Below are 27,420 nucleotides of genomic sequence, written 5' to 3' on the forward strand. Positions count from 1 at the left end.
CTAATTGTTTCATTAAAATTTCATTACTAATTTTGTGCACTTGCATAACGTAGCCATTCTTGTTTGCAAATGTTATCATTATCAGGTAGTCAGGGTGCCGTGGGGACAAACAACGGAGCTGTTTGCCCGGAGTTATTACAGTGCTTGGCGCTTGGTTGATTAGGCAACGGCGGCGCGCCATCATTTCGACTCACCGCCGCTCGCGCGCGCTCGCTACCTAAAACAAAATAAATATTGTGAAGTGCTCGTGACATAAACATTTAGTGATTTTAATTATCAGATTTGGATTATAAGTTTTTTTTTTGTAAAAATGACAGCCGGCACTGAAGAGCATGAGCCCCTGATTTCATCTTCAGCTGAACATCAGCGGGTCACATACAACGCTTCGCCACAGGTAACTTAAAATTACTAGAATACACAAACCTGTAAACTAGAAGTTTTATATGAAACAGATGAGTAAAAAATAATATTCTATCAATAAACGTATTATTTTTATTTAAGAAAATAAAACAGGATGTTTGAGATTTGAGTGAAATCTTTGGAGGACTTGTTTCAGGAGTTCTGGAGTTGTATCCGTGGAAGTAGATGTTTACGGCGCGATTCGGGAAATGAATTAGATGTTCACTAGATATGAAATAGTAAAGATATGTGACGTTCCACGGCAAAAGGTACCTTATGGCATTTGGCGTTTACACTATTATTAACGCCGCTCCAATATTATTGCGGCCGCCATAAGGTAGGTACCTTTTGCCGTTGAACGTCACATATCTTTACTATTTCATATCTAGTGAATCTCTAATTCATTTCCCGAATCGCGCCGTTAGTCACTCAATAATTACCAGACAATGTGCAACGCGTTTAAGTCGTATAAGTACATTTTCAACTCCAAAATTGACCTGTACTTAGGTCTACTCAGTGAAATCAAATTCTTACTTGTAAATTGAGTAACAACTCTACCTACCTACTCAGTGAAACCAAATTCTTACTTGTGAATAGGGGTGACCCACGCCTAAAATTTAAAAGGAAGGGCAGTGCGAAATTTTTGCCGCTTAGGTCTTGAAGTTTTCCATGCTACAGCTTATCAGTTGGCTAATTTGCGGTTAGTATTTAAATTGTTCATACATATTCACCTCAAGAAATATGAGTAAGGTTTGAAAAAACTTCCCATATTACCTACTTAAATTTAACATTTTCCGGCCCTTCGGCGCAACCTACTTAATTCTTAAAACACACGGAAACCTCCAACAGTGAAGTGAAGCAATCGTTAGAAACTGGCCGAATTAGAAGAAAATATATTAAAACACGTTTGATATGCACCGGTCCGTCGGGTTTCGAAAAACTACGATGCTCTACGGGCGACTATAATAGTCGCGATGACCTTTTTATTTAAGGCGCCGTAGGTTCAAGAGCGGAGTTTAAAAAAAAACATATTTATTAGATCACAATACAGTTGCCAAAAATTTTATTAGCAATCTTGAAGATTTTCTCTGGGGACTTCATCGATTCGAATTGAGATTTTTTGACTTTCGCTCAATAGAAAAAAATCACGAAAATAGTTCTAAAACGCACTTTAAAAATTTGTAACTATTTATGAGCAAAAGCTAAAAATAGAACATTGCTTTTAAAAAACATGTTATTTTTGATTGAACTCATCGATTGGTACTTTTTTTTTGTTTAAAACTTACAACAAATTAAAACTCAAAAAATTACATCCGCGGTCCCGAACACGCACATCCATCTCGCTTACGCTCAGTGAGAGTGAAAGAACACAAACCTGCGGAGCCTTGACTTCACTGTCTAAAAAAAACCATGGAAATTGTATTTATTAAGTCTGTTAATTCTGTGACTTAAATTACCTGATATACCTAAAATAAAGTTTTATTCTATTCTGCATTAAAGTTGAGGGTGGTTTTCTATGTAGTAGAAGATAGGGGTAGGTTAGTTATAGGACGAAATCTAAATTAACTTTTATTTTTTTTTACTCGATCAAATACAATTTATTCTTTAAAAAATCATATTATCACCCATTAATGCCAGGATTTGAACTAACAATCGCTAATTCATAGGCATGCAGGGGTTAAATATTTACTACCATATTTACCATCTTAAGTAGGTAAATATTTAGTAGGTATTTGGTCTCCAGGTATGAGTAGACAGCCAAAATGTTCTTAATAAAATATAAAACAAGATCAATTTTCTTAGATACGAATCTACTAAGATGAATAGCTAAGTAACGGTGAGAAAATACTTATAGGTAGGTTCAAACAGGTACACGATTGAGATAAACTGACAAATGAGAAGCTAGTACGTAGAAAGTACCTATCTATTCTATAAAGTTGATAATATATGTATCAAACCTAAACAATGAATCTTATAGCTATCATAACAACGTACTTATAACCCAATTACTAGATAGCTCGAGCCGATATCCTCAGGCCTATATCCACACTCCAATTCGATCAATTGCCCCTATTCACTGCAATGGGTCATATCCTGCATAAGATGCTAGTTGCAGCTAGGATAGTTACGATAAGTAAATAAATAGGTACATATTCTTTCGAGAAAATGTATACTTTCGTGGACAGAAAATTTAAATCGGAAATTGACGTCAACAAGTGTTGATTGTTTACAGTGCATCTGGCACGTACCAATATAAAATAAATATAACTATAGGTACATATTAAATATAGGTACCTACCTTCTCGTAGGTACCAGTGATGCACGGGCAAATGATTGTAAATAAGTTCTAATTAACTATCCTACGTATCATTGTATGTTTCTATTTTTATAATAGCTCAGTTCCGTCGTAAGTTTTCGGGTCAAAAGTCCCCGCTGCGGGTGTGAGACAGCTACCGGTATCACGTGCCACCCGATACCGGGCCCGGAACCGAAACGGATACCGGCTCTAATCCCATCCGGTAATTAACACCCTATAAATGTTACAAGTGGATTCCTTGTTGGATTCTTGCTAACTGTATGTTGTTCATTTGTTTTTATTTGGTTCAGTTTACTCCTTGATTCTTGATTTTTTTAGGATTTGAAAATGTAATATTGATTTATTTTTAGAGGTATTAAACGATTTAACATAAGTTAAGACCATTTTCCCCATCTCAGTTAAGTAAGTAAAGGCTTTAAATAAAGTTGTTAAAATGGGTCTGCTTTAGCATAATATTAGATTGATAAGTAGGTAGGTAGGTATATATAGTTTATACAGATGACCACAAACTAATAAAAGCTAAAACATAACGTTGTTAATTTTGTATTAAATATCGGTATTACATTTATTACCTATACCTACGTTATCCACGCCATCGTTAATCCGAAACTTTTTTTGGCTTCTATAAGTCCGTGGTGGGTCGAGATATTCCGCGAGAACCTTATCTGCGTCTCAGCAGATGCTTACGAATTTGGCATAAAGTCTAATTTCGCTTGATCCATGTTCTGTATTAAGTTGTACCTACTGAACGTATTTATGTATAAATGTATTGACAGGGAAAAGGCTTATGTTAGTTAGTTAACCTATAGCAGATAAGCTCTTTTTCTGAAAAGAAAATAATAGGCCCCTCGCGGTGTCAAATTCGCGATAGCCCCTTGCTTGTTAACGTGGAAAATGCTCATAAGGCAATTTTCTGAGCCACAGTGTTGCATAATTTGGTATTTACATGTTTAAAAGACGGATAGAAAAGAGGGGAAACTAGGTACTTATTCACCGGGCAATTTAACACTCTAGAAGGCAAACAGGCGGATTCATTCAACACTGTCGACTGTAATGCTCTTGAATAGCATCAACTCTATTTTCTTTCACTGAAAGCGTTTCTTTTGTTTTTTGTTTGCTGGGTGACTAGGTAGTCACCAAAGTTACGGACACTAATTTGGTTACAATTTAATTGAGAAGACTGACTGACTTAGAATTTCAATTACTGTTTATTTAATTAGGTATTGTACTAAAACATGGTGCGATTTTAAAAGTACATAAATAAATAAGGTTATTAAAGCAATACGTAAATTATGAAGATAACTTCTTATCTTATTTAATTAAGACTTTTTCAGAATGAGCACGGATGGCAATACACTGAATTTTATTATAGGTACATAGAGGGAAATGGGGACTTGGCTTTAAACGGTTCAGGCGGAGTATGTCACTTTCTTAGGACGTCACATTCTGAGGACGTCACATTCTGAGTTCGTCACTTTCTGAGTACGTCACTTTATGAGAACGCCACTTTCTGAGGACGTCACATTCTGAGGAAGTCACATTCTGAGTTCGTCACTTTCTGAGTACGTCACTTTATGAGAACGCCACTTTCTGAGGACGTCACTTTCTGAGTTCGTCACTTTCTGAGTACGTCACTTTCTGAGAACGCCACTTTCTGAGTACGTCACTTTCTGAGGACGTCACTTTCTGAGAACGCCACTTTCTGAGGACGTCACTTTCTGAGTACGTCACGTTTTTAGCATAGGTACGATTTAACAGTATAATATACCTGCACGAAAAATGTATACTGCCAGCAACCAGATTAGCTGTTCGACATACCTACGGTTGCTTTTATATCCTACATACCAATACCAATCTCTGTTTGCCTTACGCCTGACTGGTAGAGAATTCCATTTGGAAAAACGTCCTATGTTACGTGCAATAAAGTGAAAATAGACAAATAAATAATAAAAAAACAATTTAATTATGTTTAAATCAGATTATTTAATTCAGAATACTTAGAAACTACAAGCACCAAAACATTTAGCCACAGATTGGAGTTAGGCCGGCAACAGCTTCGATTCAATACACATAAATGTTTCGCACAGTAGGAACCATGATTTTATCATTCGCCCCTGTGATTAGCTGGTGAAGATACGGCAAGCTCACTGACACCAGTAGAAGGTTTATTCCCACATATTTACATTTAAACAGACTGCCGCTCCTTTCGTGACAACATATTCTTCAGCATACCGCGTCTTCTGTCATGTCTCCATAAACTCACGTGTTTTTTGCTGATGATAGTGTAAATTTTGGATATCTGCGTATAAAAATCAGCTCTTGCAGTTTTATTTTAGACAAGTTTTGTTTCTTCTCGTGTCACCTCTGGAGAATAGGCGTCTAAGGATTTTTTCTTCATATCGTTGCCGAATTTCAGAATATATGTTCAGCCATCAATCACTTCTGCGTATGGAGTGATCCATACTCTCATAGTTCTCATGTTCTGCATATATTTAATGTAATTTATTTGTTTGTTTTCTTCCTATATAGGTTACACGATGAATTTTTAAATTTATATTACATTGTACTTTTAGCCTGACAATAAAAATCTATCATGTCGCCGATTTGACATCGCTGATTTTTTTTCTATTTAAAATCCGAAACTACAAAAAGGTTAGGTATATAGTTTGTCAAAGGACTGTCTCATTTCAAACATAGACAGAGATAAACATACTATCTTTGTCTTACACTAGTACTAGCACCCAAAAGAAAAGGATGAGTGTAGTTTTTATTGTTCTTATTTAATGACAAATTTGATTGACCACTTACAGTCCGTTAACTCTCAGAATGAACTTCGTTTTTCGGGTAAAATCGGACGTATTCGCGTAATAGAAAATGACAGCGTCGTACTGATTTAGTTGCAACTTGCAATCCAACACTCAAACTATACAGGGTGGTATATACCACGACGTCCAAAATTTTTTTTAGATTCCTCAATTCAATTATAGAATATGTATGTATTATATATTATATTATATATTATATTATTTTTCGTAGTTTTCGAGTTATGAATTTTTAAACTTTTAACTTTTGTTAAGAAATTCCGGGGTGAACCAATTAATTTATTTAAAAAAACTATTGATCATTTTGAATGTTTCTTTTTGTAAATAATCCTTTACAAACGACGCAGTTGCTAAAAAAATCAGCATCCTCACTTGGCTGCGAGTTGGAAAAAAAAAGACAAAAGTCAATGTTTTACGTTCAAGCAGGTCAAGTTTAGATTTTACCTAATAAAAAAAAAACAAGCGAGTTCAACGACTTTTGGTTATTTTAGAAATTGCTAGTCCCAAAGTTTTTTTTTAAAGGTAAAAAAAAGTGACAATAGTCATAATTTGACAGAGTCACCGGTCAAAGGAATCGAGGTGGAAAGTTCCCAAATTAGTAATCTAATAGCCCACGTAGTGAAGAATCTAAAAAAAAACAACGGATTGCACTCCGGGAGTGCCGGCAGAAGTGAAAACTCAATGACATTGTAACAGTTTTTCGATCAGGTCACGTGTCCGTCTTACGTCTTACGAATCTTACGGTCACGTGACCTGTCGCGAGTTTAACATATTTTCCCCATCACAAAAAGTGCACAGCGCTGCTAAAGAAGTTTTCACTTCAAAATTTTGGACATCAGGTTTGTACCAACCTGTATAGAGTAGTTAATACCACCATAACTAGTAGGTAAATATTTAAATTCATATTAAAATATGTGACTTTTAAGTATTGTATAATTATTTACAAATTAATTTTAAAATTTTTGTTTCAATTTTTTTTTTATTTTAAAGTAAATTTTAATTAAAACTAGAGAAAATAAAAAAAAAAAAAAAACTATAAAAATATACTTACCTACAAAAAAAGATGTGACTGTTATTATTACCACTCTGTATAATTTCAGCCAGAAGTAGTAAATGACGGTGTGACGTTCTGCTTTCAAATTCTGATTCTATTTTATTTAGATTATGACAAAAAGTCAAATCGCAATATAGTCATCAACCAAATATTAAGCATAACGTCATTAAATTAGGGCTTGTTTTACATTGAGACAATAGGTATCCCTAACTTTTTGCGAGTGAGTAAGAAAGCAGAACAGCAGTATCACCTTCGCGTGTTACCGCCGATACCCGATGTAAGTATCTTTCTAAAATCCGAAGGTCATTCTGAGAGTTAACGGACTGTAGATAATATGTTGCGCTAGCTTCGACCCGCGACTTCATCTGCTTGGAAATATGACGATGATGATGATATCGTACCTATGCTAAAAAACGTGACGTACTCAGAAAGTGACGTCCTCAGAAAGTGGCGTTCTCAGAAAGTGACGTCCTCAGAAAGTGACGTCCTCAGAAAGTGACGTCCTCAGAAAGTGACGTACTCAGAAAGTGGCGTTCTCAGAAAGTGACGTCCTCAGAAAGTGACGTACTCAGAAAGTGGCGTTCTCAGAAAGTGACGTACTCAGAAAGTGACGAACTCAGAAAGTGACGTCCTCAGAAAGTGGCGTTCTCATAAAGTGACGTACTCAGAAAGTGACGAACTCAGAATGCGACGTCCTCAGAATGTGACGTCCTAAGAAAGTGACATACTCCGCCTGAACCCTTTAAACTACCTATTAGGTATTTAATACGATTAGGTAAACTCACGGTAAAACAATAGTACTTAAAAGTATAGGTAGAATCAATCTAATTTAGTTGACCGATTCCTTTCTCCCTAACCAGGACTCCAATACCCCAGAACCTCGAGTGAGCGGAGAAGTGTCTCTCACCATCCCACAGCGGAACTACGGGGCCATCGGCGGCGTTGAAAAGGTCACTTACACCTGGGCGGACATCAACGCCTTCGCCACAGAAAATAGGTCCAGGAGCAGAAGGTTCTGGAACTTCTGGAAGGGGTCCAATGATCGCATGTTCCAGCAGAGGAAGCAGTTGTTGAAGAATGGTAGGTATCCATCTGCTACCAAATATTATACTTAGATGATACGTGGTCTACCTCGTTATTTTCGATACCCAAATTTGATCTGCTATCTCAAGCTACTTTCTTTTTTGAATAATCTCGTGAGGTGATCGAATCTGAAACTGATTTATCACTATTACTAAACACGAATAAAAGACACGCATGCCAAGTGAATTACCGGATTTTACCATTTTTATCGCACTAAATCTAAGCTCAAGCGTACCCTATATAAACGGTACTTAACTCTGTGCGTGCTGCGTTTTTTAAAATTCTTGTGAAGCGTAATAACATTAATCTTATTATACTTTTTGACCTTTTTGTTAATTAATGACACCTACTTTTAATTACGAGCCTTCTCAATGATAAATAAATTAGTTCTCACACTTCTATCGGTTTACTTTTGATAGAAAATCCAAAACATTGACAATTGTCAACTCTTTTTAGTAAACGGCGCCGCGTATCCCGGCGAACTCCTCGCCATCATGGGTTCCTCAGGCGCCGGCAAGACCACTCTCCTGAACACACTGACCTTCCGCACCAATGGTGGAGTGGTATCCAGTGGTACACGAGCTCTTAATGGGCAACCAGCCACCCCTGAAGCGCTGACGGCGTTGTCGGCGTATGTGCAGCAACAGGATTTGTTTATTGGCACGCTGACGGTTAGGGAGCATCTAGTTTTCCAGGTAAGATTTATTATAAAACCGATTCCAACAGTAGCCATAGGTTCTGAAGGTGATGATAACTCGTTTGAACACACTGACCTTCCGCACCAATGGCGGAGTGGTATCCAGTGGTACACGAGCTCTTAATGGGCAACCAGCCACCCCTGAAGTGCTGACGCCGCTGTCGGCTGTCGGCGTACGTGCAGCAACAGGATTTGTTTATTGGCACGCTGACGGTTAGAGAGCATCTAGTTTTCCAGGTAAGATTTATTATAAAACCGATTTCAATAAAAGTTATAGTCATAGGATCTTTGTATTTGAGAGTTAATGCTTAGAGAGCATTTGATGTTTCAGGTAAATATTATATATTATTATAATATATAAGTATTATATTTTATCATATGTATGAAGTCCGACATTCCAATAGAGGTCATGGTAAATGTATCGTTTAATTTACAATGAACCAATGACTCCAACACGTGACTTCAACCTGTATTAAGCTATTAAATAAATGTAATAGATATTATTCAGTAAGTAACTACTAATCTTCGTTTTGCATAATATTAGGTCACGCAGGTACATACAAACTATTTATGTCTGGCATTTTATTATGCTAATATACAAGGCAAGAGACAAGCAATGACTAAGGCATAACTATCCCTAGAACGGCCCGGGTTAACTTGAGGATTTATGTCATGAGATAACAAATTGTGTATTAAGATGATTTAATATGGTAAGGTTTAATTTGATTTTTTCCAACAGGCTTTAGTACGAATGGATCGTCACATACCATACGCACAACGGATGCGCAGAGTGGGAGAAGTCATCCAAGAGGTAAGGAATGATAGTCTTCAAATCCTACTCCACATCATCTTCCAAAAAATAGCATTATCTTATTACGTAAAATATCTTATTCGTATATAGATATATCGTATCTTATTGTGTAAAAGCTCGGGCTGTCAAGGCTGAGTAGGGGCCCGATTCGGATTTTGAAATAGACATCTATTAGACATCACCAAGATACGATAACGATATGTTTAAGATCTAACCTGTCAAATTTGACATTTGCGCGATTCTGGATATACTGTTGAACGATTTCCACAGGATATGACTTAGAGATCCAATTCACATCTAATTGATATCTTACTCTATCTAACGTAAAAGTGACATTGGTTGCCCGAATTGCGCTGCAAAAGAGAACTAGTTGATATCTAAACTATAACGTATCTAGAATGGATCTAGTACGTGTCGTCTCTTGTGAATATCTTGAAGTTCGAATACGGCAGTTAGTATTCAAAATGTGCTTAATTAACAAAATAAATGACTACATGTACCTACTCGCGTCTAATTCTTCTATCTATGCAATATTATCGTGGTTGGTGAAGATTATTGATTCGATACACTGGAATCGTTTTACCATAGTAAGTTTAGAGATTAGGGAAAGCCATTAAAATACTTACGTTTTGATAGAACCGGTTTTGGCTACGTAATCCGTTAGGCGCCTGACGAGTTTAACAAAATGTTGACGTTTCTGGAGTTTTCTTTCTTTTAATTTAATGGAGATTTGTTGATTACAATATAATTATATGTTATGTACACATAAAATCAAATAGATCACTTCTATGCTAGAGAGATAATATTTCAGGATTTCCTATTCTTTATTATTTATAATGTAATGCTATTATGAAAATAAAACTTTATAACACGCTTAACCAGCGTTTCTCAAACTATGGGTCGCGACCCATTGGTGGGTCGGGAACGAATATTGAGTGGGCCCTGAAGCTACTAGAGAAACTGAGTGTTACCAATTATTTTATGCCCTTTTTAAGACGGCCAAGAGGTGGGTCCCGAAATTTGGCATTTTTTATTAGGTGGGTCAGAGCCTAGTTAACTTTGGGAACCACTGCGCTAAACAAATTCGTAATCCCAACCTACAAGTGTTGTTTCCTTTGCAGCTAGCCTTATCAAAGTGCCAAAACACCGTAATCGGCATACCAGGACGATTGAAGGGCATATCAGGTGGCGAGATGAAACGTCTGTCCTTCGCCAGCGAGGTGCTTACAGACCCGCCGCTAATGTTCTGCGATGAACCTACCTCCGGCCTTGATTCTTTCATGGCTCAGAACGTCATCCAGGTTTGTTGTACTTCATTAAAATTTTCCTTCGTAGCCAACTTCAACACAATGCTAATAAGTACAACATTTATCAGGAGACAAGGTAGCATGACAAGTTGAAAACCTATTAGAAGAATTAGTCAATAATTAATCCAACAATGTTGACGTCGGTCATATCCATAACGAATGATAAATCGCACTTTTCTGTTGATGCTAAATTAGGATTTTAAGTACAGGTATGTAAAATTATTGAATACATCATTTTAATACTAACTGTCTTCTCGTCAAGGTGTTGAAGGGACTGGCGCAGAAGGGCAAGACAGTGGTGTGCACAATCCACCAACCTTCTTCGGAGTTATACGCCATGTTCGACAAGCTGCTCATCATGGCGGACGGACGCGTTGCGTTCCTCGGCTCGCCTGACCAGGCCACGGACTTCTTTAAGGAGTAAGTATTCTGTGATTGGCCCCAGGGGCCGTAGCCATGGCGACAATCGTTTATCGACAAGTGCAAATCGTAAAAAATATCGGGATACACATAAGAACGATTGTCACTTAGGTAAGCTCCCTGTTGGATTAAGAATTTCTTGACAAATTTGGTCTTTTGTTACTAATCTAAATATAGTGCAACAAATTATATGGGAAATAAAGCTTGCTATATTTTTGTTGGATTCCTGCTGTATTTTTTTTACTTTAATTAATGGTGAAGAAATAAAGTCGGAAGATAATCATGGTTTTCCTCCCACTAGGTTAGGTGCGGCATGTCCAGCCAACTACAACCCCGCAGACCACTTCATACAAATCCTGGCTGGAGTGCCGGGCAGGGAAGAGGCGACCCGGCACACTGTGGATACAGTGTGCACGGCGTTCGCCAAGTCTGAACTAGGGTGCCAAATAGCTGCTGAGGCTGAAAATGCATTGCTGCACCAGGTGAGTTTCTTCTATCCCAACAGATATGTGCCTAAATACCTATTTCCGAATTGTTCAAACTGCTTCTTAGCCTTCCATAATGTCACGTTCAAACTTTAAGCTGGCGAAAGCTTTTTTGAGTAACTTCTTTTGACGGTAAAGGTTACCTTTTAATCACACATTTAAGCTGTACGAGTGTCATAATTGGCTAAACAAAATATTCAATAAAAAAAAAGTCTGTCTGGTATACGATATATTTGGTAGTAGGTACTTATAAGTAGTACCTACTTGACCAAACATCTATCACACTCAATAGCTAAGGAAAATGATTTCAGAGTTATTAACGAGTGTACAAATCCCCCAAAATAGCGCAAGATTTCCTCTGGGTGGACGGACTCAGCGTGGTCGACGCCAAGCCTGCGCTCGCGCCGCCGCTCACCATATAAAGTATCATGGTGGGCGCAGTTCCGCGCTGTTCTTTGGCGATCATGGCTTTCAGTTACTAAAGAACCCATGCTTATCAAAGTGCGGTTTCTACAGACAATTGTAAGTATCTTCACCTTGATAATTTTCTGATGATTGTAGATTTATTACTCGTAAATACGTAATTTTTCTTCTTTAAACATTTGTCTTCTCCAAGTTCACATCTTCTAACACTTCTTGAATTCTTTATTTTTATTTACTTGTTAGTTCTAATTCAGCAAGTGTCAATCATTCTCTATAGATCCAGTCGATAGATCCAAATGGATCTAGTGAGAAAAGTTTTTCTCCTAAGATCCAAAATGTATGTTCTTTTCAAACATCCCTTGTTTTTTGTAATCATTAAGAACATTGCAATTTTTCTAACACTATGCTGATAAGTAAGATATTGTACAGATGGTGTCCATATTGATCGGGGTGATCTACTTCGGCCAACATTTGGACCAGGATGGTGTCATGAATATTAATGGAGCCATCTTCATGTTCCTCACCAACATGACCTTCCAGAACATCTTCGCTGTCATCAATGTAAGTAATTTTATCAGTATTATTGTCAGTGTTATATTTTTTATCATTGTCCTCACTTTTCTTGACATCATCGTCATTTTTATCAACATTCGTAGTAATTATTAGATATAAAATTACATATAGGTACAAACTTAATTAGGTGTTTGTAACTTTTTTTAGTACCTATACTCGTGTTTTTGCTCTCACAATCAACAACATGTAAATACCTATGTCTAAAAGCTAAACACAAATCATTACCTACTTATTTTTTTTAACCGACTTTAATTTCATAGAAGGAGGAGGTTCTGTATTCGGTTGTGGCTATGTTTTTTTTTTTATGTATGTTCACCGATTACTCCGAGACCCGTGGGTCGATTTGAGTAATTATTTTTTTGTTCGAAAGAAGGTACTTCCAAGGTGGTCCCACATTAATCTGGTGCTGTTCTGGTGATGGAATCTATGAGGAATTGAGGGAACTCCTCAATTTTTCAAAGCACATGTATGGTGATTTGGGTGTTTTCTTAAGCAACTCGAGCATTTTCTCTCGAAAAGCACCAATTTGATGAAGTGGACCTGATGATGATGATTGTTTTGATGATAATCATGACGATTTCTTAAAATGTAGGACGTTCAGCGATTACTCCGAGACCCGTGGTCCGATTTGAGCAATTCTTTTTTTGTTCGAAAGAAGGTACTTACTTCCAAGGTGGTCCCACATTAATCTGGTGCTGTTGTGATGATGGGATCCATGAAGAATTGAGGGAACTCCTCAATTGTTAAAGGCACATGTATGGTAATTTGGGTATTGTCTTAAGCAAATCAAGCATTCCCTCTTGAAAATCACTAATTTGATAGAGTGGACCTGATGATGATGATTGTTGATGATAATAATGATGATTTTATAAATGTAGATTACTCCGAAACCCGTGGTCCGATTTGAGTAATTCTTTTTTCGTTTGAACTAAAAGGCTACTGAGGAGTCGGGAAATGGCGGTTGAAAGGTTGGTGGTTCAGGGTCGAGGGGTTCCGTGATCAGGGGTTGAGTGATCGGGGGGTTGAGGGATTGGGGGGTTGAGGTATTGGGTCAGTGGCGGGGCGGAGGATGGATTTTGTGTTTGTGTAGTGTAGTGACAGGAATAATTTCGAATTTAGTGATACGCATTATTATGCTTTTCATTCATGCATCACACGTCACTCATAAGCTTTTAACAATGCCTTAAAACTAAAAATTGAAAAATAAAAACTTTTACGTAAAAAAAGAAAACCGACTTCAAAAAGGATGAAATAAAATATTATCCGTTTTTAAGTATATGCGTTACCAACTGATATGTTTGAAGTCGGTGCCACGACAAATAGTAACAATACCGGTCAAAAAGAATCAGGTTTATGTCTATAATTCACATTACAACTTTACTAATATTATAATGGTGAAAGTAATTCTGTCTGTCTCTTTGTCACCTTTTCGGCTAAACAACTGCCATGTAAATTGTGAAATTTGCCATGCAGGTAAAAAGTTAAAGCCCTGTAGATGGTCCTTGGATTGTTTTATATTTTGAAATCAAGTTTTCTGGATAAGAGGCGGGAAATAACTCAGTACCAATCCCACACCAGAGTACTATGGACAGTTCGAAAATTTGTAAAAATTGCTCTTCGCATTGTCGCATAGGTTTTATACTAGTACCGACAAACATGGTATGGACTGCGCCAAGGTGGCTTGACGGTGTGTTCTTAGGTATCTACAGAAAGTATGATCATTGCTGTCGTGTGGTGTAAGGTAGGTAATCCAACGTACATACACACATACATTCTTACACGTACATTCTTATCGAGTCACCCTAAAATCATGGTATGCTTCATATTTGGCTTGGCACCGACTTCAAACATATCAGTTGGTAACGCATATACTTCAAAACGGATAATATTTTATTTCATCCTTTTTGAAGTCGGTTTTCTTTTTTTTTGTAAAAGTTTTTATTAATGGTGCAATAAGAGTACCTAATCTCTATTACTTATTACAATTTATTTATCGCATACTTGATTCTAAATTCTTAATTGCTTTCCTAGCATTAATTGCAATAATAACAATTACCTACTTATGTACCTACCCTACTACTTTAACTACCTACCTCTTCAATATGATTTCTATGTCAGTTAATTTCCCAAATTCCATTTTATTTGCTTTGTGAATTAATTACCTAAAGAGCCACTTAAAGAAGCTAACTTCAATTAAAATTCTCCTAATTTAATTGTTGTCATTAATTACTGGTTATTAGCTAGGCTTTTACGTCACATTTTCGGTTGACAGGTTTTATAATATTGATTTTGCAGTGATGCTCTACATAGAAATGTTTATTTTTAGCCTAGTTTATCGAACTCGTTTTTTATTTGATGGAATTTCAATATTTTGCACAAATAAAATTAGCATTTCTGATACACACACTATTACGCAACATAGTATTTATGCGAGATGCGAAAGGATTAGCTTGATTATAAAAGTATATTTATGCAAAATATAAGAAACATGTGGATATGCTGCCGGTAATTTCCAATGCCTAGCTCCTGTGTGACAAATACATCTAATCTTCTACATTCTTATAATTAACTAAGTATGTCCATATTGAATAATTAATTGATCATTACGGAATATTTTGCGTTTTGCGTTCAAATATGTACCTATTTAAAAATTATGTCTATCATTAGATTATTGTGCCCTTAAGTAAAGTTGGGGTAATGACCAATAAAGCGAGTTTCAATTAATAACTACAATTGTAATCGCCCACACTGTTAACTGGCAGTTCGTAAACCTTATTACAAAAGGCATAAGGTCCACCGATGGACAATTAAGAGTGTTTGAAGTTTGTACTACAGCCAACAGAATTATTCTCACCTCAAACCTCCATCAGGTATTCTGCTCCGAGCTGCCCATCTTCATCCGCGAGCATCACAACGGCATGTACCGCGCCGATGTCTACTTCCTATCGAAGACTTTAGCGGAAGCACCAGTGTTCGCCACCATACCGCTAGTGTTCACCACCATCGCGTATTACATGATCGGGCTCAACCCGGCCCCGGAGAGGTTCTTCATAGCGTCAGGATTGGCGGCGCTTATTACGAATGTGGCTACGTCGTTTGGTAAGTGTTTATATTTAAACTTGGCTATTCGCCGCTTGTTTTCAACTTCGCTTGAATTATCTTATTTATATATAATAAGTACCAATTACAACTATTCATATATGTCCCTGGCGGTAACAGGTAAGAATGAAACTATTTACAACTTTTTCCGGCGGTCACAGACGGGGAAATACCGTTATTTGTGCCTAGTTTAAAAAAGCTTTTCGAATGTTGTAATATTCATAAAATAATTATAACTTGACTAAAACTACAACTCTGACGTCAAATTTAATATTATATGAAATTATTGTGTAACATTGCTTAGATGAGTCTTATTTTAATAGGTTTTTAACTACTTACTTAAACAATGCAGCGAAACAGCTTTATTATAATAATAGGTAAACGCATTAAATAATTACCTATTATAAAAAGTATATCCACAAATTAATAGACGGAAGTCATTTAACCTGTTTAGTGAAAAAAATGGTATAAAAACGAAATTGTATGTCATTCAATTATATTCATCATATTTTACTTATTGCAGGGGCCCGTTTCTCAAAAGCTTGTAACTTGTAATACAAGCAGTGCCCTGTTTATCAAAAGCTTGTAACTTGTAATACAAGACAGCTTTTGTTAGAAAGGGACTTCCAGTTGTATTACAAGTTACAAGCCTTTGAGAAACGGGCCCCAGATATTCTAGATGTATTTTTTATGTCAAAATGATGATTATAAAGATTTTCGAGTCCAAAATAAACGAATAGTTTGACATAATTACGCAACATATGATTCTCATATGAAAATGGATACACCAGGAGCTACATCTTTGTCTTGGTCTATAAATTACGTCACAATACATCTGTCATTCATCACAATAGGCCTCCGCTTAACAAAGTTAACAGTATCATCGGTATTGAAAATGTTTTTCATAATTACTTAAGAATAAGGTCTACTTTTCTACAACAATGTTTTTAAATATGATGGTTGCTTGACATCCAACCGTATAGCAAATTTCTATAAACCGCAAGAGTTCAAATATCTTGATACTCTATATCGGCGGCTCGCCTTTATTCTCGACTTTCCACGGCCGAATGCAATGTCGCCTCAGATTCTGACGGAACTAGCTAAGACAAGAATTTGGATTTTAATGCATCAATAACATTTGCATAACTTGATACATTAAAAGTTTTGATGGTCTCTAAAGTAGGCAAAGGTTCTCAGGTGTAGTTTTTGTGAGCGCAATAAATTAATTGCCTCTTGTGAAATTTTATTATTAACTTGTAAATCAATCGACCAATTTAAACAAAAGGATACTCGGTTCCGCCAGAGCACTTTTGACTTGTTATTAATATTGTAACTTTTATTAAAATATTCGTGCTTTGCGGGGATTTCTTTTAGTAAAGCTTTACACATTAGGCGGACGAAACCTTTTTGGAATTTGTTTTTTTTAAGTTGTAAGGTATGTAGATTTTAGTTATTTATCAGCATACTCTTGCGCAGGTTACCTGATCTCGTGTGCGAGTAGTAGCGTGAGCATGGCTGCTTCAGTGGGGCCTCCAATCATCATCCCCTTCATGCTTTTCGGAGGGTTCTTCCTCAACTCAGGGTAAGTCATTAAGTAATGTTACTTGACGAAACTTTGCCATCTACGTGTTGTTGGCCTAAAATTAATGAGATATTATCACGGGAGCAAGGTCAAATAATTCAGAAATTTTAACATATCCTGGAAGACCAAGTGGACGCTGAAATCGCCGTCACGGTAGTTCAGACAAAGATAGCGTGATGGTCATGACGATTTCTGTATAACAATGCTTAAACCAGAACACCTGGGGGGCGATTTTTTAATTTCGACCGCTCGATTTCGTGTATTTCGTTCAATAATATCTCCCGTACCCGGCATTTAAATTCTACTAATAGAATTGAAAACGAGTGGTCAATACAGCTCGATTCCCAATTTCTATCGCTCGTATTTTAAAAATTAGCATTTCGCTGTTTTTCACCGATTTTCGAGTGACGAAATCGAACGCTATAACAAACGCTAACGCAACGCTAATAAACTATGAATACCCCACACAACCATTGTTTTCCACTCATGCAAAAGTTAATAAAGCCGAACAATAAACCTCATCATAAAGTAGAAATTTTTTTCATTATTAGGTATAGGTTCTAATCGTTTCTTCATCCACAGGTCAGTGCCTCCGTACCTGGGCTGGATATCCTACTTGTCCTGGTTCCGGTACGGCAACGAGGCGCTCCTGGTCAACCAGTGGGCCGGCGTGGACTCCATCGCGTGTACGAGGGAGAACTTTACGTGCCCGGCTTCGGGCCAAGTCGTGCTGGAGACGCTCAGCTTTTCAGAGGTTGGTCCGATGTTTACTGGGCAGCTTATACTTAGTACTGATCGACCTGGGATGCTGGCTTGTATTTTGAAGGAAATCTATCACTTCCACGAACTAAAAGATTTCGAGAGTAATCATAGTGCACGCACGCAGTTTCCAGAGGTGGTGTTTTTAGGGTTCCGTACCTCAAAAGGAAAAAAACGGAACCCTTATAGGATCACTCGTGCTTCTGTCTGTCTGTCTGTCCGTCTGTCACAGTCTATTTTCTCGGAAACTACTGGACTAAGTAAGTTGAAATTTGGTACACATATGTAAATTAGTGCTCCAAAGACGGACATGTAACGTAAACAAATGAATTTTAAGCATGGGGGGCACTTTTGGGGGGTAAATGAGAAAGTTGAAAATAAAGTTTTTCAAACTATATCGTGTTATGTATCAAATGAAAGAGCTCATTTTGAGAATATCAATTTTTTTTTTATAATTTTAAAATAAATAGGTTAGAAGTTATATAAGAAAATAGCCAGTTTTTTTTTCAGAACCTTTGTATTGTCATTGTGTCCGTTGTGTATCGTGTCTTTATATTTCATAAGATTTTAAAATATGCTTTAAATATACCAATTAAGTAATACGATGACTCAGAAGCTAACGAGGAGACATTGCGTGATATTGAAAAATGTTATGTTTAGAAACGTCCGAGACATTGACGGTTGTGTTTATCGATAATTATATTATACAAATTGAAAGTCGTAGTTAGGGATTTCCATTTAAAGTTGTACCAAAATTTTGACATTGGAAATGTCTTTTCGTTCGCTCCAGTATAGGGTCCGATTTCACGAAAAAGTGCGATCCCCTTATATCTCGGAAAGTTGTGAAGATATGATATTAAAAAAAAACTCAAAAGACGCATAATCACGAGAGCTGTAAGGTGCAGAAATAATTATTCGAGAAAGTCAAAAACAAAAAAAATTATGGTCGAAATAGTGAAAATAAAATTAAATTTTTTCCGAATTTTTGATGTTGGTGCTCGATAATTTGGAAACGAAGAATGATATCAAAAATTTGAGAAAAACGGCTCTGGACAATTTAGTCAGCTACAATTTGAGCTTAAAACAAAGACGATCGGGTTAAGGGTTTGCCCTGTAGCCTAACCTTAAAATAGTCAAAAAGTCGGAACGACATTTTTCACATGACATTTATGACTTCATGTTTCGCAGAGTTCGTTATCGGTGTTTGTTGTGAATTATCGGGATTATGACGGCAGAATAACACTGCGTGGGCTATCAAAATCGCTGCAGATTTTTCTTGGTCTAACTCTATCTATCCTGTTTGAGACGGGCGTAGACAACGTGTTCACTATTCGACAATCTATGCATTCTTGTGGTGGTGGAAATAGAAATAGAGATAGAGATAGAGATAGAGGTAGAGGTAGAAGTAGAGGTAGAAATAATTTTATTCGTGAGCACAAACACAAAATAAAAACTTATACAGAGAAACATAAAAAAGAGAAAGTGCCACGAAATGGTCTCACCTCAGCATGTTGTTCGCGGCTGCTAGCAGATAGCTGATGCTGAACCCTGGCAGTTTTGGCTGTTTTGGTTATCGGACTCGTCTCGATGAGCACTTAGGAGAGTAGTACCCAAGATAGAGCTGATGCTGAACCCTGGCTGTACCTAAAGGAACTCAGGTTTGTTGCAATATAGGCACACGCTGTTTTGGTCATCCGACTCGTCTTGATGAGCACTTAGGAGAGTAGTACCCAAGGTAGAGCTGATGCTGAACCCTGGTTGTACCTAGCGGAACTCAGATTTGGTGCAACATAGGCACGCGCTGTTTTGGACATCCGATTCGTCATGATGATCACATGGTAGAGCATTACCCAAGATAGCTGATGCTGAACCCTGGTAGTATCTATTGGAACTCAGGTTTGGTGCAACATAGACAAACGCTGTTATGGTCATCTCTCGTCGCGTCAAACTGCTGTCAAGAAAATTGCAGCAAATGGGCCGCTGCCGATCAAGACTCGAGTGACGATAACGGCGATGTGGCTACCACTTCTCGAGTTGACTACGGATTTGCCGTGTAATAATTTTCTTGTACTTTGAACATTAATATATCCTGCTTATTAATCGAAAAATTAAATATGTACCTATACTTATGCGCCACGGCGACAATTATTCAAACTTCGATACGCGTGTGGAAATTTTGAAATTTGTTTGTTCACATGCGTTATGTCCAGGATACTTGTGTTAATCTAAGAATAAAATAATTATCATTCAACGTTGTAGTTTTATTTTGTAACTTTTTCCTTATCCAGACTTTCTCGTCGCTCAGCGACAATATTTTTTCGAATTCCGTAGATTCATTTCCAATGTACTCGATAGTCGTGTGAGGCACGAAATCTGTGATTTTTTGTGTTAAAATTGGGATTTTTTATATTATTTCTACTCAGAATTACGAGCTTTTTCCATTTTTACTAAAAAAAAAACGTGTCCCCAAAATTATTGGTCCTTTTGGTTACGGTTTTTAATACGACCTTCTATGACTGTAACAAAACGGACAACAAAAATTTGTATGAAATTTTAGGGACACTTTTTTTCTTGTATTAAAATCGAAAGAGCTCGTGATTATGAATATAAATAATATAATAATTCCAAAATCTAAAATGCAAGTTGGGGGTACAATTTTAAATAGAAATGCCCAGTTATCTCGTAGCACCAGGCAGCTTTTTTGACTCATCAGCATCACTCTACTATATTTAATATGTTTCTCGTTCGTTTCTCCCCCAGGACGACTTCAACTTCGACGTAATCAACATGGTGCTGCTGTTCATCGGATTCCGCCTGCTCGCCTACTTCGCGCTACTCATACGAGCCAGGAGAACGAAGTGAACTCACAATCACATTGAAGCCGTATAGCTTTGTTGGTTAATATGAAATAATGTGGTTCAGAGCCGTGGAAATAATGTTGTTTATATTTTTAAGGGGGACATTTTAAAAGTTGAGTCAAATCGAGAATATTTGAAACAAATTTTCTAGGAGTAGGTAGTGGATCGTCTTAGAAAACCATAGATATAGAATGGCGCTTCCGCTCTTCAAAACATATCTAAGTAAGGGAAAGGAAAAAATAGTAGAATTTTGATAAAAACAAAATTCTAACTATATGACAATTATTTTGTAATGTGCCACTTAATTCTTTATTAAATTTTAATTACAGGTAACGATTTAGATCTATTTACGTGTGAATGTTTTCCAAGAATGTGTGTTGAAATACCATAACTTTATTTTCTAAAAGTACACAATATAATCATAAGAAAGATTTTTTGTGAGATTTTTATTTATACACATAATTTAATTAATAACTTTTCAAATGTGTATATGTTATAAATAGTTATAAGGTCGGCTGCAGAGTATAATATACATTATAATAATTGTTAGCAAATTAATTTATATTTAAAGCTACATAGAGATGAATATATTATTGTTTAAAATGTTGTACACCAGTATTTTTGAGTAAATTTTAAAGACTTAATATAATGCGTAGGATTTTGAAATTGTTTTACTTTTAGGTAAGCAAGTATGTATCTTAATTAAGAGAAAAGTGTGTAATAATTTTTTGTTATAATGTTTGTAATAAACTTTTCCATAAAGTACTTATTTTGTTATTTACTTATTTCTCAAAGACTATGATTTCTCAAAAATTAAAATTACGAACGATTTTAGGTAATTGTTATTTACGGTACAAGAGCGGAAAGAAAAAAAATCGCAACGAGTAGCGATAAATTAAAACACGACCAAAGGGAGTTGTTTAAAAAAAAACGACACGAACTTTTGACCCATGACAGGGCCGTCTTAAACTATGCTGGGGCCCCTGGGAACTTAAGAATTTGCGGCCCTTTTGGAGTAAAGAAAGCTAATTAAACTAACTTTTTTCTACTATGATCTTCTATTTATTATGGGTAATCAATGTCGGTCCGAGTACAGGAGCAGAGCACGAGGGCGATTCCATTGCGAAGAGGCGTAAGGCAGGGAGACGTTATCTCTCCGAAACTGTTTACTGCCGTAATGGAAGACGCCTTCAAGCTCCTGGAATGGGAAGGACTTGGCATCAACATCAACGGCGAATACATCACTCACCTTCGGTTTGCCGACGATATCGTAGTCATGGCAAAGTCGATGGAGGAACTCAGCATGATGCTCGATGACCTCAACCGAGTTTCACAACGGGTGGGCTTGAAAATGAACATGGACAAGACGAAACTTATGTCAAATGCCAATGTTGTGCCCATCCCAGTCTCTGTTGGGAACTCGGTACTCGAAGTTGTTGACTCGTACATCTACCTAGGACAAGTAGTCCAATTAGGTAGGTCCAACTTCGAGAAAGAGGTCAACCGCCGAATCCAACTCGGTTGGGCAGCGTTCGGGAAACTACGTAATGTCTTTTCGTCCGACATACCTCAGTGCCTCAAGACGAAAGTCTTTAATCAATGTGTGTTACCAGTGATGACTTACGGCTCCGAAACGTGGTCTTTCACTATCGGCCTCATCTCAAAACTTAAAGTCGCTCAACGAGCTATGGAGAGGGCTATGCTCGGAGTTTCTCTACATGATCGAATCAGAAATGAGGAGATCCGTAGACGAACTAAAGTCACCGACATAGCCCACCGGATTAGCAAGCTGAAGTGGCAATGGGCAGGCCACATTGCACGCAGAGAAGATGGCCGATGGGGTCGAAAAGTGCTCGAGTGGAGACCACGGACTAGCAAGCGCAGCGTAGGACGTCCACCCACAAGATGGACAGACGATCTTGTTAAGGTCGCCGGAAGACGCTGGATGCGGGTCGCTTCCAACCGGCACGTATGGAGGTCCAAGGGGGAGGCCTATATTCAGCAGTGGACGTCTTATGGCTGAGATGATGATGATGATGATGATGAATCAAATATACTGTTACTGTCTGTCCTTCGGGGCTCCCTGAGGATGGGGGCCCTGGGCACGGGACCCGTGTGCCGTTATGGTAAAGACGGTACTGCTTATACATATAAACAGGCATTATCGTTATAAGCATGATAACTCAGAACTTCTTAACGGGTTCTTGGTGTTCAATGGAGTAAAGATTGCTTAATGACCGTCATCTTTGTACCAATGCCACCAGCATTTATTTAATTCCTTGATAACATTCATCGCTTATGCTTCTGCATTAGAATATTTGCATGTACAAAAACAATAATTACTGTAACCAGTTATCGGATATATGTAATATGCATAACACATCCGGTATTCTGGATGACCTGGTGACCTGTGACCTTTTCGGATATGGCAGGACGAACTTGACACCTTAAATAAGACTGGAAATATTCAAAATCTGGATAGATTTCACACATCCACGATATATTAGGTATTTCGTGTATGTCTAAATATTCGAAACCGCCAAAAGTTACCTTTTTCCAATAATAAAAAAAATGTAGAAGTTTGGTACGATAGTAACAAAATATTATCGCCGTGACAAAGAAAAATGTGATACTTAATGCAATTAAAGACTTGACTTTTCTATTGTCATAACCTACTCAGGAATATTTATATAACCTACTAAAGATTAAACATAAACGAATCATGTAGATTTTAGACTCTTCTTAGATAAAAGTAACCGAAAACAAGATAAGGTAAATTTGAAAATTAGGAAAAATACCTACACCAAATTCTAAATAAGTTACATGGTCTCAGTTATTTGGTAAGGTTCGATTGGACCTGGTGAGGCACGTACCCGATTCACTACCAAAGCTTACATCCTACATCACACACACGCTCTCCGAGAAATTTGTGGGAGAGCTCCGCTTGCCTTGGCCTCATCTTTCAACGCAGGGTAGGTGGGCCAAGTTGTACACTACACTTTTATATTTGTTTTTTTTTTCTTTATATGTTATTTTAAGTTCTTTCGATCCTAATAGGAGAAAAAGTGATTCAAATTTTCCATAAGTAGGTTCATTATTCATTTCTTCTATTCGACCGTCAAAATCTATGACAAATACCTAGTAAAGGCAGAATGGAAATAAAAATATTGGGACACTTCATCTATTACGATCGAATGAACACGATTCTGAGTCGGTAGAATTTTAAACATAATAAAATCCCAAATTTGAAAATAAAAAGTGTAGTATCGACTGTATCGAACTTAAAATAAAATAGCTCACGTACCATTCATTGTATATCCTCCTTACTCCCTCTGAACTCTGACTGGAAGGTACAGTAACTTCAAGGCAGGATATGACGACAAGTTACGGAAGCGGTAACGCATAATACTATTTGACGGCTACAGACCCTCAGGATCTTTAAATTGAATGATTTATCTCCAAATTTGATATTGATATGAAGTCGTCAATCGAACTCAAAGGCGATATTGATTCAGCAGTCAATGACCGTAAAATAAAAATGGAAGTGCCTATGCCTAAGTAACGAGTAGCTAGACATAATGATTCGTTCAAAAGTATCTCTGTGATGAAATAAATAACAAACATTATGTATATATGTAAACCCATACAGTTCTGAAACATATATGTCGCGTGAGTGAGTAAAAACGCGTGAGTGAAACCATAAAATTAGCTTATTAATGTTCATAAAGTTGAACGCTGCTGAATAGCGTCGGATCGGACAGGACAGGAACGAATGGCGAAATCTAGTGTCGGAGTACAAGATCCACTTCGGGTCGTTGAGCCAGCAAAGTAAGTAAGATATAAAGTTGAAGTAAAACATAAATAAGGCAATATGGCAAACATTTTTTTAAATTGTACCTTTACCAATTTGGTCGATTTGAAAACAAGATGTTTTAAGTAGGTAGGTACGTGCAAGGTCTTTTATTTAAACTAGGTACGATTCTATCAAGAGATCAAATATTATTTAACAAAAATATCAGTAAGAAAATCTGTGACTGAAGATGAAGATGTGACAAGAAATATTTCCAACTTCTTCGTTTGTTTAATTTGACTCAGAATGCAAGCCTTGGTGGAGCCAGGCTTCCCTTTAGCTTCCCCGAATTGTTAAGTGGTTATCAATTAACTAGCTAGACTAAACGAAACCTCTTGGCGCCGGAGTTCTGTACTTAAATATCATTAATAAATTTAATGATGAATGATTTTAATACTAATGACTCTTGGAACTTAAGGTAAGTTATAAAAAAATAAGCTACTACTTTTGTGCAAACTAGAATAATTAGTCTCTCGTTAAAATAAATGAAAAGTGGCGATGCAAATATGTATCATGTACTCAAATTAATTTTAAATTAGATCATTTCCATCAATTAGCATTCATTGAGTTTCAAAAACTTGTTGAAACCAATAACTGATTGTTGAAATGAATGAGTAATCTTAGTTAAACAAATATTTGTCTATTAAGGAATTATGTTACACTCTACAATCTTTAGTTTTGTTCTTGTTCACTTTTTCTTTGTTTTAGTATTTTTTTATATTAGTAGGTTGTTCAAATGAAAACAAACACTACATTTTCGTAGTGGCTTAACACCTCATACATAAGTCATACCATTTGGGAACAGAAACGGCAACTGTGAATACTTAAGGGTCACCGTAAAAACGTTCGCAAAATTTTATTGTAGGCGTTAAATCAGTCCGTCAGTCGTCAGTTGTGGTTGAGTGCAACTGGCCCTTAATATGTGTGTCTTGTTCTTGATTACTAGAGGTCAGTGTATAGTCCGACAAGAAATTGTAGAAAATGATTGAGGGTGCCACTTCTTGCGTACCTGTCACATTTTTGACGTAAAATGCTTAAAGATGGCAACAATAAAAAAAAATAGTATGGATATTTTTTAGTTCCATTTATTTAATTTCTACTATTTTATGTCGCACTATTTAATCGCACTATACACGATTTTTAACTTCATTGACGAAGTAGTGATTGCTTTTAGTTTCAGCAATCAAAAGCAGGCTATTTTCTAGGGTTGAAAAAAAAAGGCTGAAAAACGCTAGTATGCGGAATTTCTCACAAACGGATTGGGCCATATTGACATTAGATTCCTTTGCTTTGACCCAGCGTAGCTCCACCTAAAATTCCTGAAACCCAACCGCTGGCATAACCGAACTATGAAAACCAATACGGCGCTTCCAAATTCGAACAGTTCGATCCAATTAGGCCTGGGCGTGGATTCGGCTGATTGGCCTGAACCGGCGTGGTGGCGGTTGGCGGGTTTCCGTAACTGATACCAGACGGGTCACTGAGCAATGGCGGGTGTCTCCAGGCCGGGTGTTTGGCTGAATTATGTAACGGTTGAAATCTAGAACATACCTTAAAGTCTAGCTAAAGGACAAGTGTATATAGGAAACGCGAATCTGAAATAGGTAATGTGTGGAGATCGTGCCGATAGAATTTTACTTTTTGATTAGTGTTTGTATCGACAAACACATGACAACTGCTTATCGAAGTAGTTGTCATCTTGGCTACATGAGAAGAGCAATAAGAGCATATAAATAAAATAATAATAATTGATGAATAAATTAATTAATTGTAGCACCTGTGAACGGGTTCCAGCAGGCGTTCTACATGACATAAAAGCTCTCCAAGGGGCCTCTACGCGTTGGATCTGTGTCCCCACGCAAGCCTATCAAAAAGCCGGGATTATAGGCCCGTGATATCCAAGGAGATACAAATATTAATGAATGGAAATACATTACCTATAGACAAAGGTAAGAATATTATCATGATAGAAATTCTTCATTCTAATAGTGCTAGCGGTGAGGGACATAATATACAAAACGCATTGTTGTGGGCGCGGTCCCATCTAACGGTGCGGTATAATGCCATACTACCATAAAAAATCAACGGGTTGCACTCCGGGAGTGCCGGCAGAAGTGAAAACTCAATGACATTGTAACAGTTTTTCGATGAGATCACGTGTCCGTCTTACGAATCTTACGTCTTACGGACACGTGACCTGTCGCGAGTTTAACATTTTTCCCCATCACAAAAAGTGCACAGCGCCGCTAAAGAAGTTTTCACTTCAAAAACTATGTGGGATGTAATGACCACATTGCCAAGGGCGTAGGGTTATGATAATTGGGAAATATACTTACTATTTACTATTACAATTATGGTAACTGTGGAATGAATTGTCACTCGCGATATATCTTAAATTACAGCACCGCACTTATAACCTCTATAGTGCGCAGGTGTCCATAGGCGACGATAAATGCTTACCATCAGGGGATTCGTCTGCTGGTTTGCCTCCTGTATCATAAAAAAACGGAATACCTAACTACTATGATGGGACTCTCGGCTTAAATGTTAGTTACGATATTTAAGTACGATATTTCAATATAACTTTCAATACATACATAGTTTCAATTATTTAACCCCATGTAGGTACTTAATTTATATATTATAAACATTCACCTTCATTTATCAGTTATTGCTCTCACTAACTACCTACTCTCATTGTGAGTGAAATTAGTGTTCACATAAAATTAAAAATAATATATTTGTCAAAGCCTGTAAATATGTACTAATTTACATTGTATGTCGCATTTCATTGTGTAAACAACACGTGCAATTATAGTAAACATTATTTGGCAGACATGTTTATTGTAAGCTCTACTAGTCAGTTCAGCACTAGACACTT

General features: G+C 37.0%; 1 protein-coding gene across 1 annotated transcript; it reads left to right on the forward strand.

The window, feature by feature from the left end:
- The first annotated feature begins 127 nt into the window (after positions 1–127).
- On the forward strand, positions 128–20,760 carry LOC134792703 (protein white). Its single transcript, XM_063763998.1, has 13 exons — positions 128–394; positions 7,453–7,672; positions 8,132–8,370; positions 9,112–9,183; positions 10,305–10,484; positions 10,753–10,910; positions 11,212–11,392; positions 11,741–11,917; positions 12,248–12,379; positions 15,262–15,490; positions 16,967–17,072; positions 17,655–17,826; positions 20,592–20,760. The coding sequence occupies exons 1-13, from the start codon at positions 311–313 to the stop codon at positions 20,691–20,693; spliced, it is 2,052 nt and encodes a 683-aa protein (XP_063620068.1). The 5' UTR covers positions 128–310; the 3' UTR covers positions 20,694–20,760.
- The last annotated feature ends 6,660 nt before the right edge of the window (positions 20,761–27,420 follow it).

This window comes from Cydia splendana, chromosome 8 (genome assembly GCF_910591565.1).
Source record: "Cydia splendana chromosome 8, ilCydSple1.2, whole genome shotgun sequence".
NCBI classification, from domain to species: Eukaryota; Metazoa; Arthropoda; class Insecta; order Lepidoptera; family Tortricidae; genus Cydia; species Cydia splendana.

What these genes read in the sequence shown, in the direction of transcription:
- LOC134792703 (XM_063763998.1), top strand. Translation starts at nt 311, where the DNA reads ATGACAGCCGGCACTGAAGAGCATGAGCCCCTGATTTCATCTTCAGCT. An exon ending in CATACAACGCTTCGCCACAG is followed by an intron (nt 395 to 7,452) that starts GTAACTTAAAAT and finishes CTCCCTAACCAG; the next exon opens with GACTCCAATACCCCAGAACC. An exon ending in TGGCTCAGAACGTCATCCAG is followed by an intron (nt 10,485 to 10,752) that starts GTTTGTTGTACT and finishes CTTCTCGTCAAG; the next exon opens with GTGTTGAAGGGACTGGCGCA.